The 16,871-nt window shown below is 37.9% G+C and overlaps 1 protein-coding gene across 6 annotated transcripts in view; it reads right to left on the bottom strand.

Moving 5' to 3' along the window:
- The window catches only part of RANBP17 (RAN binding protein 17), a 327,894-nt gene that overhangs the window by 77,548 nt on the left and 233,475 nt on the right, over nt 1-16,871 (bottom strand). For all 6 annotated transcript variants that reach the window (XM_067032300.1, XM_059059844.2, XM_067032302.1 and 3 more), the window contains 2 exons: nt 10,711-10,774; nt 10,511-10,619 (listed from right to left, as the gene is read on the bottom strand). In XM_067032300.1, the coding sequence (XP_066888401.1) occupies nt 10,511-10,619; nt 10,711-10,774 (173 nt within the window). The remainder of the gene's footprint in view (nt 1-10,510; nt 10,620-10,710; nt 10,775-16,871) is intronic.

Genomic DNA, 16,871 nt, shown 5'->3' with positions numbered 1-16,871 from the left:
TTCATTTTACATGTGAACAGAGGTTGAAGGAGTTAAGTAGTTTGTCCAACATCCTCTGCCTGGTACATGTCAGTGAACCAGGATCTCCAATTAGTTCTGCTTTACTCTCCAACTTCATGTTCCTCCCCCCATGTCTCTGACGGGGTGGAAGGTGTCAGAGGTAGGGACTGAAGTCAGGGTCACAAAATCTTGACTTTGCAGTTGCATGAAGTCAGAAGAGGGTGAAGAACAATGAACTTGGTTCTGGTGAGGAGAAAGGAATTCCCCAGCAATCACTTGAGTTTAAGGTAGGCAAATGAGAGACACTGGTCTTTTCTGTTGAATCAGATCCTCAGAAATCCAGTAGAGGGGATTCAGCTTTGGGTTTTCCCTAAAAGCTGATGTCAATTACAGGTTGGCACTTGCCCTTGGCACTTGCCATCTACCTCTACAAGGATTAAATCATGAGCTGCTGCAGCTGCTGACTTTCACCAGCCCCTGAAAGGAGTTCAGGGTGGAGAGCAGAGATGAGGTGCTCTGGGAAAAACTGGCAGAACAGGTCTTCAGATAGTTAGATATTTTCAGGAGCCGATTTTATGAGTCCAATTCTTGTATGTCCTCATATCTAGAAAAGCACTAAGATCCTTCATGGTGACATCTGCTCCTTGTGACTAGCAGTAACCTTCACAAGACTGGAATAATGCACTGGTGCATTATTCCTATAGAAACGTTTATGTTTCAGTTAGCACTGTTCCTATTACTGCAATGTGATACGTTGTATCATCTAAGCTAGAAAACTGGTCATTTTTTTTTTTTTACCTCATGCAAACAACTTTATACAACATCTAATAAGGATTTTTTTCCTCATTTGTATTACCCATGGAGGTATCATTTACAGTTTCCGATATGAAAAGAGAAAACATGTGCTCTTACAACTTTACATTCAAGTATGCAGTCATATATTATATTTAGTATGCCAAATGTACATGTGATCATTTTATGAAGAATAATGGAAGCTGCCAGTTTTTTTTTCTAACAAGACGAGGGCCCAGACACCAGTATAATTTGAGGGTGAAGTGCCAATTTATAGGCTACTATTTTCAGAAAGTAAATACTAACGTAATATCCTAAGTTCTCAGTCATGCATAGATAAAAATAATATTCCTCAGTGTTGACTTAAAAAAATGCACCACATGAGAATTGCGAGTTATGTTTTATTTGGGGCAAAGTGAGGCCTACAGTCTGAGAGACAGAATTTCAGATAGCTCTGAGAAACTGCCCTAAAGAAGTTGGGGGGAAGGTCAGTATACATGTGATCTTGGTGAAGGGGGAGTACATGCAATCAAGCACATATTTTTTGCAGAGGGTTTCTGCCAGTCTTGTGAAGGTTACTGCTAGTCACAAGGAGCAGATGTCACCATGAAGGATCTTAGTGCTTTTCTAGATATGAGGACATACAAGAATTGGGCTCATAAAATCGGCTCCTGAAAATATCTATCTGAAGACCTGTTCTGCCAGTTTTTCCCAGAGCACCTCATCTCTGCTCTCCACCCTGAACTCCTTTCAGGGGCTGGTGAAAGTCAGCAGCTGCAGCAGCTCATGATTTAATCCTTGTAGAGGTAGATGGCAAGTGCCAAGGGCAAGTGCCAACCTGTAACTGACATCAGCTTTTAGGGAAAACCCAAAGCTAAATTCCCTCTACTGGATTTCTGAGGATCTGATTCAACAGAAAAGTTATTCATTTTATGAATTTCAAATTTTTTTCCTTCAGAGAAGTCACATTAAAATACAAATAGTAACTATTTTAGTATGTTGGCTCTCAGATATTTTATTTGTAGGACACTTCTTTTGTTATTTTGTATAACTTAAAATTTAGATTGGTGGGAATGTATAATGGTGAAGTCAATATAATATGATGCAGCCACTGTGGAAAACAGTTTGGTAGTTAGTCAAAAAGTTAAACACAGAGTTGTCATACGACCCAGCAATTTTATTCCTAGGTATACGCCCAAGAGAACTGAAAGCATATGTCCATACAAAAACTTAGCATACGAATGCTCAGAGCAGCATTATCATAATAGCCAAAAGGTGGAAACAACCCAACTGTTCATCAACTGATAAATGGAGAAACAAAATGTGGTATATCCGTACAACGGAATATTAGTCAGCCAAAAAAATGAATGAAGTACTAATGTATGCTAAAATATGGATAAGCCTCAAAAACATTATGGTACATGAAAGAAGCCAGATACAAAGGTCACATATTATATGATTCCACTCACACTAAATGTCTAGAATGGGCAAATCCATAGAGACAGATAGTAGATTAGTGGCTGCCAGGAGCTGGGGGTAGGGGTAAATGAGGAGCGACTACTTTAAGGTACAGGCTTTCTTTCTGGGGTGATGAACACATTATGGAATCAGATAATGGTGACAGTTGCACACCTTGTGAATATTCTAAATACCACTGGATAATACACTTTCACAGGATGAATTTTATGGTATGAGAAAGTCACCGCCCCCCAAAAACCACCACCACCAAAAATCTGGGTTTGCTTCCCACCACCCCCCCTTAAATGTAAACAGTGCAACTTTCTCATTTCCTCAGAGTCAAATGCAAATTGTAGCTGGGTTACTGGGGGGTTGGGGGAGTGGCCAAGGAGAAGCAAGTAGTAATAAACGATGGTAGCCAACAGTTACTGAGGATTTATTGTATGATATGTATCGTGTGAAATAGTTTGGTATTAGTGATAGGTAGTATTAGGCTGAATAATGTCGTAGGCTGAATGATGGGCCCCCCCCCCAAAGATGTCTACATCCTAATCCTTGGAATCTGTGAGTATGCTAGGTTATATGACAAAGGAGAATTAAGGTTGCAATCAACTGACTTAAAAATAGAAGATTATTCTGGGTTAGCCAGGTGGGTCCAGTGTAATCACAAGGTCCATGAAAGTGTTAAAGAGAAGCAGAAGAGGAAAATCAGAGAGATGGCAGCATGAGAAGAATTTGACCAATCTTGGAAAAGGGGGCCATGAGCCAAGGAAAGCAGGTAACCTCTAAGTTGCAAAAGGCAAGGGAACAGATTCTTCCTCAGAGCCTCCAGAAAGGAACATTGCCCTGCTAATACCTTGATTTTAGCCCAATGAGACCCATTTGGGACTTCTGACCTCCAGGATTACAAAATAATAAAGTTGTAATATTTAAGCCATTAAGTTTGTGGTAATTTGTTAAAATAGTAATAGGAAACTAATACATCAGTAAAGATCAGGTCTAATGCCATGAAGATCTTAATGAGAATTAAGAGGAGAGGCAAACAAGGAGATACAGAGACAGTGAGTGAAGAAAATACAGCTGACCCTCCATATCCATAAGTTCCGCATCCTCAGATTCAACCTACCAGAGACCAGAAATATTTAGGAAAAAAAAAATTCTAGAAAGTTCCAAAAAGCAAAACTTGAATCTGTCATGGCTGGCAATTATTTACCTAGCATTTACATCGTATTAGGTATTATAATTAATCTAGAGATGATTGAAAGTATACGGGAGGATGTGTGTAGGTTATTTCCAAAACTACAACATTGTATATAAGGACTTGAGCAAATGCAAATTTTGGTATGGGGGGATGGGGTGTCCTGGAACTAAGCCCCTGAGTATACTGAGGGACAACTGTAACCCGTTTAAAACCAAGTACCAGTGGGTAATCTCGTAAGAGCCAGTGACTTCTGCAGGTTTGGGCCCGTATCATCTGCTGTTCCCCAGCACTTTATTAGGATAGCACTTCTAAAGTTCTATTAGAGGGGCTTCCCTGGTGGTGCAGTGGTTAAGAATCCGCCTGCAAATGCAGGGGACACGGGTTCGAGCCCTGGTCTGGGAAGATGCCACATGCCACGGAGCAACTAAGCCCACGAGCCACAACTACTGAAGCCTGTGCACCTAGAGCCTGTGCTCTACAACAAGAGAAGCCACCACAATGAGAAGCCTGCACACCGAAACAAAGGGTAGCCCCCGCTCGCCACAACTAGAGAAAGCCCAAGCACAGCAACAAAGACCCAACGCAGCCAAAAATAAAAATAAATAAATTAAAGTTCTATTAGAAAAAGGCTTGAGAAATGTGCATAGCTAGATTTAACTTGGGCCCAAATTTGGTTTTCATTTCAGTTTCCCTCTAAACTGCCTAGAAGTTTTAGCTGGCTTTGAAATAACTTATGGTTTTGGGCAGGGCAGGATGTTTTAGTATCAGTCAGGAAGTGTCATCAGCTCTTGCTTCTATAGGAAAATAATAGCCCAAGTTCTAAACCTAGAGTAGCTGCATAAAGGGTATTGGATCTGCCTCATTTAGAGGTCCCAGTGTCAGTCAGTGCCCCTAACAGTGCATTTAATAAAATATCTGTCATGATTAATACATACTGAGTACTTATTTTGTGAAAGGAATTGTCCCAGGCCCTTTCACACATGTTTATCTTATTTAAGCCACATGACAGCTCTCCAAAGTATATATCTCCATTTAATAGATGAGAAAATTGAGGCACCCTTTAATTCCTCTCCCTAGGGAACCAGAATGTTTATTTTAGTTCCCAGAAGAAAAATACACTGCCTACTGCAGACTACTTACTCCTTTTCTAGCAAACCTATCCTCAAAGCTTCATGCCTGAAGCATGTCATTCCCTGGGGTGCTCTGGACTCTCTACCCTCAAAACCAGGTAAGCTATTAACACTGGATCTGGACTTAATGGGCTGCTTTCTGCCTACAGGGCCAGCTAATTAGTCTTAATTATCTCATTATAGATTCTAAGTATTTCCAGCTGCTTTTTTACCCCTATTGCCCACTTCCCCTCCTCCCACCAAATGTCTATTTTCCAGATAGTGTGTGCCAAGTCATGGACACAGGTGATATATTCTTCCTATTTATCAGAACATCAGCTATTTCTGATCAAGCTTCTCACTTTCTAAATCCTCCTGGGATATCTACCTCTGTGTTCTTTTTTCCATGAGAAGAAATATGCTTTAGCCAATTATTAGACATAAGAACAAATTTCAAAAACTACATTTGACTTTCACTGACCACAGAACTGTAATATACAAATAATAAAAATGAATCTTATCTGTTTGATAGAAGTTTGGAAAGTAATCCCTTCTCCCTTCTTCTTACTGCCCCCGAACCTCAAATCAATCATTCAGTCCAAATAGTTCAAATAAAAATGAAGAAGAAAAAGTTACACTGCCTAATTGATTGAGAATGTGAAAGGCAAAGGAACAGTTTAGCAAAAGTGAATGAGAATATGTGGTCAGAGGGCTACAAGTTATATGACTGACCTTCGGCAAGTCATTTAATCTCTCTGTACCTCACTTTTCTAACGGATAAACAATGCAATAATACCTATTTCATGTGGGCTGTCCTGAAGATCAAATAGGAAAATGCATGTCAAAGTGGTCTGCAAACTACAACTTTGTAAACAAATGTTAGTTATTATTAATAAAGAAAAGGAAAAGTTTCTTTCCTCAGTGTATTTTTACTTCTATCTTTAGTAGCTATTTCTAGAATACTCTTCCTTTTTTATTCAAGTCATTTACTTGCTATTTAAAATTTTTCAAATTTAAGCTAGAGATATCTTCAGGTGCCAATTACCTATTATAAGCCACAAAGGTAGATGGATACTATGCTACCTTCATCCCTAAAGAGAGAACTCTGTCTTAATGTCTACAAACACCATTTTAATATCAGTATTCCCGTGATCATTAAAAGTATGACTGCTTGTTAGAGTTTGAATATCTGAGGAAGGTACTACTCAGATCCCATCAACATGCTTCTCATCTGAGTAGTTCAAGATAAGGTGCAATCATAAAATGTCCAAGGAAAATAAACTATGACACCAAGCAATTCTAAATCTGCGGTTGGTAAAAACTTAATTTGCAACTAACAATATTTAGTTCTCTACAAAACAAAATCTCTTTGTTGTATCTCTTTCCCACACTTCCCTTCTGCAATATTTGTCAACTGAATTCACCTCCATTCAAATTAAACAAAATAGAAGGTTTTTATTTATTCAAGTATTTTACACTGAACAGCTCCCTGGAGGTTTGCCATTTACTGACTTGGGTAATACTATCTTTCCTTTAGTTTACTAGATCGACAAAGTTAATTTAAAAATAACCTTGGGAACTTTAAGTGATTCTTGGTCAGTCACTATTTTCTCCTGTATGTATGCTATCTCATGAAGGGATTTTTTTGCATTAATTTTTTTTCTTTCTCTCTCTCTCTTTTTAAAAAAAATTTATTTATTTTTGGCTGCGTTGGGTCTGTGCAGGCTTTTCTCGAGTTGCAGCGAGCAGGGGCTACTCTTTGTTGTGGTGAGCGGGCTTCTCATTGCGGTGGCTTCTCTTGCTGCAGAGCATGGTAGGCACGTGGGCTTCAGTAGTTGTGGCTCGCGGGCTCTAGAGTGCAGGCTCAGTAGTTGTCGTGCACGGCCTTAGTTGCTCCGCGGCATGTGGGATCTTCCCGGACCTGGGCTCGAATCCGTGTCCCCTGCATTGGCAGGTGGATTCTTAACCACTGTGCCACCAGGGAAGCCCTGCATTAATTTTTATCATTTCTTAGAATACAAAAAATACGTGGCCAACATGAAACATCATCATTCTGACGATGAAATGCTTTCAATTCTGTTCTTTATACAAGTGAACATTTCGTCTAGTTTAGCCAAGGAGCAATTTGATAAAGTGGTACAACTGTTTATTGTCAACATCTCGCCCCCCCCCATTTTAATCTGAAATACAACCTGGGGCACATAGCCTCTAATTAAATTCATACAAAGTACAAATTATTGAATAGAAACCAAAATGCATTTCAAAGTAAATATCAATTAATGTGACACCCAATTTCTTCACCTTTTTAAATCACTCCAATGTGCAGGGCTTATACACAAAGCATATTCAATTTCTTTTGTAGGATTCAATTAGAATATGCTTTATATTTCAATCCAAGAATCACATCCAATGCTTTGCAAGCAGGTTGGTTAGGTGTTTTTTTCTATGTGATTCTTACAAAAAAAAATCACTGATATAAAAAGTTCCTCTTCAAATTTTTCTGTTTAATTTGAGAAGAATTCTCATGATCTAGTATTTCTCTCACTTAATACATGGATCTGTGCTTCTTCTGACAACATCACTACCTCTTCTTGACTTGTTTCCATGACGGTGAACACCCAATAGAAAACTATAGAGCCATCTATATAGGAATTCTGACAGCAACATCCAGTCAATCTAGTTTGTGAGACAAGGCTTCAAATACTAAAACTGTGTTCAGCAGCACTCAACAAATGATTTTCTGTAAAGTAATAACTTGAACAGAGAGCAACAAGTGACTAATCGAGCACAAGAGTGGCCAAGTGTAGCTAATCACTTGCAAAAGTAATCGGCCACTGATTTGTTTTGTCTTGGAGAGTCCAATGATCAAACTACTCCCAGAGAGAACACAGCAGGCTGAGATGATTTCAGGAGCCATGATTATGGCATTCTGGTTACAGTATACTTGTGTGTCATTCATTCGCCAAATACTAACTGAGCACCTACAATGTAGAGATACTGAGATTGGTACTAGAAAATACGAAGAAGGCAAAGTCTATACTCTAAAGGAGCTCAACATATTTTGGGAAGAAGAGCAACTCTGGTTTGTAACAGGGGAAGGAAGCTCTGATAATATATACCACAAATCATCACTTGATGCTTGTCATACACATTTAATTATTTTTAAAAGTGAAAAACACAAATAAATAAAAGTTTCTTTTCAAACAATGTACAAGTTCCATGAGTGTGGCTGCTATTGTTTTTCTTTTTTTTTTTTTTTTTTTAAATTAATTAATTTATTTTTTTTTGCGGTACGCGGGCCTCTCACTGTTGTGGCCTCTCCCTTTGCGGAGCACAGGCTCCGGACGCGCAGGCTCAGCGGCCATGGCTCACGGGCCCAGCCGCTCCGCGGCATGTGGGATCTTCCCGGACCGGGGCACGAACCCATGTCCCCTGCATTGGCAGGCGGATTCTCAACCACTGCGCCACCAGGGAAGCACCCTGTTTTTCATTTTATCTATTCCCAGATTCAATTTACTTACATTGAGCACCTACCAGGTACCAGGTACTTCCACACAGCTTGAATTTCCTTTTTCCCAAGGTATCTAAAAACTGTTTTCAGTGTAACAGATATTTACCTTTAAAAAAAAAACTCTGAACCAAAAAATTTCAATTTATACTTTATATGTTCTTGGGTTAAATATTTCAAAGGAATGGAATCGTGCGAAACCTAATAAAACCCTATTATTCAATTATATATTTTTACTTCAGTTTCTCATACCCCACAGTTTACATTAAGCAATACTAAATAAAAGTAGTCCTCAAAAAGGCAGCGTGCAATGCAGGGTCTTTCTGGGCAGCATCATGACTATCAATTATCAATGCAAAGATAAGTGCAGGAGTGCTGTGAATACTGACAGTGCTATCCTGTTGTTTAAGCTACCACAGATTTATGAGGGGTTCTTTTGTCCATAACGGCCACACAAAAAAGGATCTTGACTCATTCCATTTCCAGGTCCTGAAGATGTGCGTGACATGAACCTCCTTCTAGGAAATTTCCTTCAGCTAGTTCTGTTTAACTTTGGTCTCCCTGCTTCTTTCACTCTGTTTGACAGGTCATTAAAAGAGCATTTTTAAGGCTTAGGAAACAAATTGTTACTATCTCCTTTAATGCTTGGACAACGGGGAAAGCAAGAAGCCTAGCTCCTTGAGGGCAGGGGCCAGTATGCCTGACTGGTCTTTGTCTTGCCCTCAGACATCAGCACAGGGTGCTCTCTAAATGATGATGGAGGACAATGACAAAGAGTCCGGGCTGCTCTTCTGCTCTCCAAGGCAGCAGCTGAGAGGTAATACAGGCCAGTGTGCAGCATGCAAAGCTGTCACTCAGATCCTCCATTTGCCTAAGGTAGCAGATGATTGGGTTTTGCATGCCTGGTTTACACTCTTCAAATATTTATAGACAGTTTTCTTTGCCTCAAGCCCTACTTGTCACTTAGCCAAGTTTTACATACATGGTTCTTTTAATCTTTCTTTAGAAATCAATCCCACTAAGCTCCTTAGTCATTCTTGTTGTATTTTTTCTCAACTTTTGGCTGTTTGTCTTTCTGGTAATTTATTCTGTTGAAATGCACGAAAATAACATACATATGGAGCAGAGAAGGGTTTAGTCACCTTTCCATTACAAGGGTCAATGCCTTTTACATACAAAATGAAATTATTTATCCCTTTTCCTTATGTATGATCATGTTTAAAAAAATTCATGTTTAAGTTGATAGATCAATTAATACATTGCAAGAGAAAGGAAGAAAAAGTATCATCAGTCTTACATTTTCTAAGGATGATATCATATCGTCATTGATTGAATTCTCTCATATGTCTATAAATCGATTAATTTAACCTGCAGTATCCAAACATGGGGGAAAATGGGAATCCAGAATAACGTGCTCAACACAGAGAGGCTTAAGTGCCCATCTTAAGGTAGCTAGCTATCTACCTGTGGATACTTCTGGCTAACTTCAGCTTTTCAATGAAACAAAAACAAGTTAATTTTTCCCATTAGAAATACAGTAAGGAAAATTTCAAATAACCAGAAATGAGGAAAAGTCACCTATAGTGCACTACTCAAAGACAACATTTAACATTTTTTTTTTTTTTTTTGGTGATATGCGGGCCTCTCACTGTTGTGGCCTCTCCCGTTGCGAAGCACAGGCTCCGGACGCGTAGGCTCAGCGGCCATGGCTCACGGGCCCACCCGTTCCGCGGCATGTGGGATCTTCCCGGACCGGGGCACGAACCCGCGTCCCCTGCATCGGCAGGCGGACTCTCAACCACTGCGCCACCAGGGAAGCCCAACATTTAACATTTTTGAAGAATTTCATTTAAGCTTTTTTTTTGATGCATTGTTTTTTCCCTCCCAATGGGCATGCTCATAATCATTTGCACAGTTCAATACCTTACTTTTTTGCTTAATTTTATAACATAAAACTTCATGTATTACTTTGTCTTCAAGTCATAATTTTTAATGACTACAGACTATTCCATCAAGTAAGCAGATATGCCATAATTTTATAATTCCCTGTTGTTGGACATTTACATCATTGATATTTTTTTTTCTAGATTAAATGCCGTTACAAAGAAAATCCTTGTTTATAAAGCTTTTCTGTATTTATGATTATTCTTTGATTTTGTAGCAGTAAAATTAATGGATCAAAGGATACCTAGAAAATCAGTTTTGAAGTAAAGAGTTAATATAAGTACTATTTGAAGTGAAAAACACCACCTCATATACAAAAATTTGCCTTTTGGCTCTGATGCTAACAAGTGAATGCTCAAATCTCGGAAAGTTGTAGAAAACTGTCAAAGATGGCAAATTCCAATAAGTTAAATGTGGTACTCACAAATATGACACTTCTTTATTCACACAAGTATATTGTTGACCCCTTATTAATTAAGCTTAAATTCTTAACCTTACCTAGATCTACCATCAGAAGACGAGTGAGGGCTGTGTAGAAGGTTGTTCGGCACCTGAAGTCACTGAGACTGTAACTGTCACTGATGCCAAGAAAGGGGAAGTGTTCACTCTGATGAAAGCAAGAGAGCATCCAAAGTTACTAAGCTTTACCTAAACTACCCGGAAAACTCTAGTCATTAATTAAAGGAAATAAGACTCACCGTGTGATTTTTTAACATGAATTTCACGGCATCTATCTTCACAAGTTTTTTTAAAAGGATATAGGTAATAGAAGTTAAAGAATCTGGGGAAATACAATTGTCTTATCAATAAGTAATAGATCACAAAATAACACTGAACTATAATGGCATCAGTTTCTATTTATGAAGAATAAATATTTTTTCTAAAGAGTACTATTCCTATAGAAATGCCTTCCATTCTGTTAAGAATGATAATCCATTATTAACCAGTGCAATTACTTTTCCTATCTTATACATATTCTAGTTATGGAAAGGAAGAATGACTTTTATAATTAAGACAAAAACTTTTTTACTATTAAAGCCTTGATAGTGGAAAATTAAAACTGACCCTTTTTACATTTTGGGTGTAACATGGAACTTCTTTTCACTTAATATTATTTTATAAAAAATAATTATGAAAGACCCATAATAGGCTATCAAGAAAGAGAAAATTATTCAATTCTAAGAAACATGAGCTCAGTTACTAGAAATCTAAGGAAGTTCTGCTTTAGATGAAGAAAATCAGAATACAATTAGGAGGATGTCGCAGATTGCATGTCCTCAAGTGTCGAAGGACAGGTTTAAAGGATCTAACATTTCTCAAGTGCCTACTAGGTGTAAGACATCTTATATTTGTTAACCCACCTACTCTTCATAATTACATTGTTAAATATTATTTATTATGTCTAATCTGTGGATAAGAAAACAGAAGCTCGGAGAAATTAAGTTACTTGCCCAAGATTATACATCTGTGGACTGAGAGTGCTGACATTTGACCTGAGGTTTGATTACAAAGGCTGTGTTCTTTCTGCTGCACCACATTATCACATGAACAGTTCCACTCAGAATGAGAATAGAGTTGAAAAAATCACAAACATGATCACAAAGCCTAAATAATTTCTGGTTAATGCCGTCATCAAAGAAGGGCTGAAGTGGGTTCTAAGTACATCTATTCAGGACACAGACACCCTCTGCTCTTACTTAGGGTTTACCCTAAGTGTTTTCTAGTCATGTGTCTCCTACTCTAGCTAGGGCACCTCTTGGGCATTCCCTACATACTTAACTCACACCTTTCTTCAAGCCGTAATAATCTTACATGGTTCCATTTATGTCCCAATGAAAACACTGGCTTTTTCCTTCACATCATCCCCCAATGCAGATGTATATTAACTCTGTACAGTGGGGCTGATAAGCCTATTTTAAAATTTTAGGCACTCAGGTGCGGGTGTAAAAGAGTAGAAAATGCACTGGAACAAAAGTTAGGAAACCTGGGCTTTCAGCTTGACTACACCATTCAACCAGCAGGATGAGAGTCTGAGTACTATACTCAGCGACTCTTAGCTTTAGTTTTCCTCTCCAACAAATGAGGATATACCCAAGCTATCTTGGGTTGTGAGACTGTTTTAAGGATCAGATGATGCAAATGCCTTTGCTAACTGTAAATCAGAGAGAAGATACAAAGAAGCAGAGAATCAACATTTACAGAATGCTTACTACTTGCAAGGTTAATTCTCACAATCCCATGAGATAGATTCTATTTTTCAAATGAGGAAACAAACTCAAACAGTGAAATAAAACTTTCCAAAAGACAGGCAATTAGGATGATTTACATTCAAGCCCCTCTGACTCTAAGGCAACCCATTCCGGTTGCATATTAAGCAACTGTATATTTTGTTTATCTGTATATTATACTGTAAACTTTCTAAGGGCAGTGGCCGCGTGTATGCATTTTCCTCAGTACATTGTTCTCAGTGGGTGCTCGATGCACTATGCGTTTCTGAAAGGTTGAAACAAGACCAGCACTGATAGGTAGCAAGTCTTCCCCTGCTTACAAAGATGCAGATTTGATGATATTTTTCCAAGTGTAAATCACTGAGTAGAAGAATTGCCGCTCAAACTGCACTCAGTTAAACAGGGGTGGGGATCAATAAGCTAAGAAATATCTTAAGTAATTACCAAATACAATTCTCTTACAATTGCGAAGTTAAAAGTGACAGGGTCTATGGGTAATAAGAATGCTGCCATTAATAGGAATCTTCCTGTCAGTGCTGCTAATAAACAGCAAGTCATGTTTTGACAACAGAATATTTATGGTAGCAATAAACAGAACATTCACAGGAAGAATCTCATATGCCAAAGATGCATTTTCTGCAGAACTGCATCTATGCACTTTGTTCCAAGGCCAGCCTCACGGCCTTTTAATTACCTTCTAAAGAAAAAAAAAAAGGTTAAGAGTGAATTTTTTAACTTTTTCAATAAAGAAAAAAATGAGCTTTCATCTGAATATTTATGTTTCCCTATAGGAATTCAATTCAAAGCTGGTTATGGTCCTTAAGAGGATCTGTAACTTTTTAAAAAAGGTAAATGGATACATCATCATTATAATCTTCATTCTTCTCTAAGAGACTAGGGTTCTTGTAAGTTGCACCATTTTAGTTGGGTGGCAGTACTAGGTTAGATTTCAGAGGCCTGTTGACAACAGTTTATAACAGTACACGTGGTAATGGTGGTTAACAGTAACAACAGTAGTAGAAGTCCAGTAGAGTAAGATAACTTAATAAAGGTCCCACGTGGAACTTAGAAATGGTGGAGCCAAGATTCAAATCCAAAGTTCAAAGGTCTGTGTGACTTGAAAGTATAAGCTCTTTTCACTAGGCTATCTCATATCCATTTGATTTTAAAGATGCCAAATGATTCTACAGAGATCACTAGCTTCTTTTTTTTTTTTTTGTGGTATGCGGGCCTCTCACTGTTGTGGCCTTTCCCATTGCGGAGCATAGGCTCCAGATGCACAGGCTCAGCAGCCATGGCTCACGGGCCCAGCCGCTCCGCGGCATGTGGGATCTTCCCGGACCGGGACACGAACCCGTGTCCCCTGCATCGGCAGGCAGATTCTCAACCACTGCGCCACCAGGGAAGCCCCGATCACTAGCTTCTTGAGATACAACTGAAACTGGAACTAGGTCCCAGAAGCGACAGGGAAACTGTTCTTTTAGGAGGCATCAACTCATTAGTGAGCCTTCATCACATCCAGGACTGAGCAAACTCCATAACCTGGCTGATACTAACTTACAAACAAAATGCTCATAAAATTTCTGTCTATATCCATGTTGTTATGAAACCACTGACGAAGGTGATGATGGCCTTACTGATAGTTAGCATGACAAATGGAGGAAAGCAAGAAAAAGTTGAAAGAATGGTGTATCTTAGAGATGGTCAAAATTTTGAAAATCTGCATCCTTTGAAAAGAAGGATAACCAAATTGAGAATGCCCTGGTTTCTTAAGTTACAGGTACCACACACTTTAGCAGCAAGGGGCACAGGAGCACCAAGTATGACTTCAATTCATGCTATCACGTCTTTACTGAGCAACACCACATTTCATCAATCCTAAAACACCACTGATTATAAAAAAAAAAAAAATCCTTATTATATGAGCTACTATGAAAGAAAAAGTATTTTAAAATATCATCAACTATAAAACATTTTATTTACAGAAGTGTTAAAATGTGATGAAATCTGTTTTAGAATCAAAGAAGTAGTATATTAGATGCATGATATTCACTAAGCACAAGAGGGTGGATAATGGTATTGATCTAGGCAATTATGTAAAAGCCATACATACTTACAAATATTACAGATAGAATTAGATCCTGATGATAGAAGAAAGTTCACAGATAAGAAAATTACCTGTTGGAAATTACTGTAGGTAATATAGTATAAATATACTGTAGGTATATAGTATAATTACTGAAATATTAGTTTAGTTATTTCAAAAGTAGAATTATGCTCATGAACCCTACTAGACTAAAAACATCCAAACAGGTATAACCAAAATGAAACATCTTAAGGGATACTAATAACTACTTATAAGAAATAAGAGTTAAGGTTTAGTATCTCAGTAGGAGAGGTAACAGTATGTTCAAAAGACCTGCTATGTGATGAAGTTTTGAAACTATAGAGAAAGGAAACAAGAGTCCTAATCCCTAATAATTTACAACTTAATAGGAGAGAGGACTAGCCAATACTAGGCTATATTATATTCATCACCAGAAATATAGATAAGAACTAGGTGTCCAAGAACATTAAAAAGAAAAGGAACGAAAATGAAGTATTTAGTAGCACCTACTGTGTGACTGGATCAGTAGAACCAGGTGCATTATTGTTAGATGACATAGATATATTGTTATGTATTTATTATCTTATTTAATCCTTACAAAATCCTAAGAGATAGGTAATATTCCCTTTCTACAGATGAAGAAACTGAGTCTCAGATAAATTAAATGACTCATTCATGTTCTTTCAGTTAACATAGTGACTAAGGATTATAACTACTACAGGATGGCTCTACCAAGTTTTTAGCTAAACCTGAAAATTAAAAGAGACCTAAGTGAGTTACAATGGATCAAATGAAGAGAACAGCACATGTGACATGTGGTAATTCAGTGAAAGATAATGAAGGGAGTCAAGGGGAAGGCAAAAATAAATTTTCTTGGCCCAAGTATAAAGTACAAATTGTGGTTGAGTGGTAGATCAGGAAATTAGTTATGGGAACTCAATAAGTCAAGTACCATTAAAGAACTCAAGTTTAAATCGATAATTTTACTTTGACCCAAGAAGCAAGTGGAAGTGACTCTGGGTTTTTGGGAAGAAAAATGATCAGATCAAAACAATACTCGAGGAAGGTAATCCTGTGAAGCAAGAATATATAAAGAACTGAGAGAAGGCCTGCATAAGTGGGCTACAGAAGAGGAGTAGAAGATTCTCACCCTTGATGCCAGCATAAAAACAAACAAGTAGAGCAGATAAATTATGAGATGACTTTTCCAAAGATGATAGAGACAGCAAACAAAGAAATAAATCAACATTTCTTTTGATGAGAAATGTTAATAGAAGTATGCCTGAGGGATGTAGCTGAAACTAGTTTTATTTAACATTCTGAAAACCATCTGGAGATGGTGACATTTGCTGAAATAAAGCAATACATTTTAATACTGTTTCACAAAAGCAGAATTACTACGGTTTATTACTAAATATTTCCTGTAACAGACATACCCAATTTTACTTCCATCCTTCACCCTTATTTCATTCTAGACCCTTGTTTCATCTTTCATCCTTGAGTCTTTCCTGACCCCCCCACCTCATTCAGGATTCACCAAATCCTGGTGTACAGGAACTATGGGAGATAGGCCCAGTCTTAGAGAGTCAGTCTGAAGCCAAATGGAAGGAATTCTTTCTTTAACAGATAACCTGAGCCAGCTTCATGGGCATCCAGACTATGCACTTGCACAGGGGCCCCTGCTTATAAAGGCCTCTGCTTGGTTCAGTGCTCTGCTGTTGAGGACTTGAAATTCTTAATCATTTATGAACAAGGCACCCCACATTTTCACTTCGTACTGGGCCCCTGGGCCCCGTGAATTATGTATGTGGTCTTGCAATAACATGATGAAGTTATTAATTCTAAGAATTGTTTAAGTTAACATTATCAATAGGGTAAAGTGAGTTTGGATAAATTCATGAATTTATGTAGAACCCTTTAATGGGGTCTGTTTTTTAACAGCTAAAGATATTTTGGGTTTTCTCAAACCTTTGAGGATGATGTAATAAGGGCAGCTACCAATAGAGGGCCTAACAGAAAATGAAATTTCCTTTCTCATTATTATCTATCTGAAACCCAGAGACATGTAAACGCTATAAATTTTAGTAAACAATGAATTGCAGTAGAAATATTGATCAATTATTTTTCAAGGAAGAAAAATTTGAAATAATGATTAATAAACAGAATTTTGGATGAAATGTGACACTTCCCTCCCTCTTTCTCAGCATTTAAAATAAGTAAGTTTATTCGATAGCTCTGTATGACCCTTATTCTTGCTCCAGTTTTCCTGGCAGCTTCCTTGTCCTAATCACTTAAACAATCTTACCCCTTTCCCAATTAGATAGAAACTAGAATTTATGACTGGAAATCATTTCAAAGCAGGAAAAAGATCCCCAAGTATTAAACCTAACTGTGGAGGGCTGCCCCAGGACAGAGTCATTTCAACTCTGTGCCTGTTAGAGAAAGCTATTTAGAATCTGGAATTCTTGAAATTTAGTCTTGGAAATTTAAAAAGTACATTAAAAAGTTACTAGATATGTTTGCT

This window comes from Kogia breviceps, chromosome 4 (assembly GCF_026419965.1).
Source record: "Kogia breviceps isolate mKogBre1 chromosome 4, mKogBre1 haplotype 1, whole genome shotgun sequence".
In the NCBI taxonomy this organism is placed as follows: domain Eukaryota; kingdom Metazoa; phylum Chordata; class Mammalia; order Artiodactyla; family Physeteridae; genus Kogia; species Kogia breviceps.
Note: the sequence above shows the minus strand (reverse complement) of the source record. Positions and strands in the feature narration are given on the sequence as shown.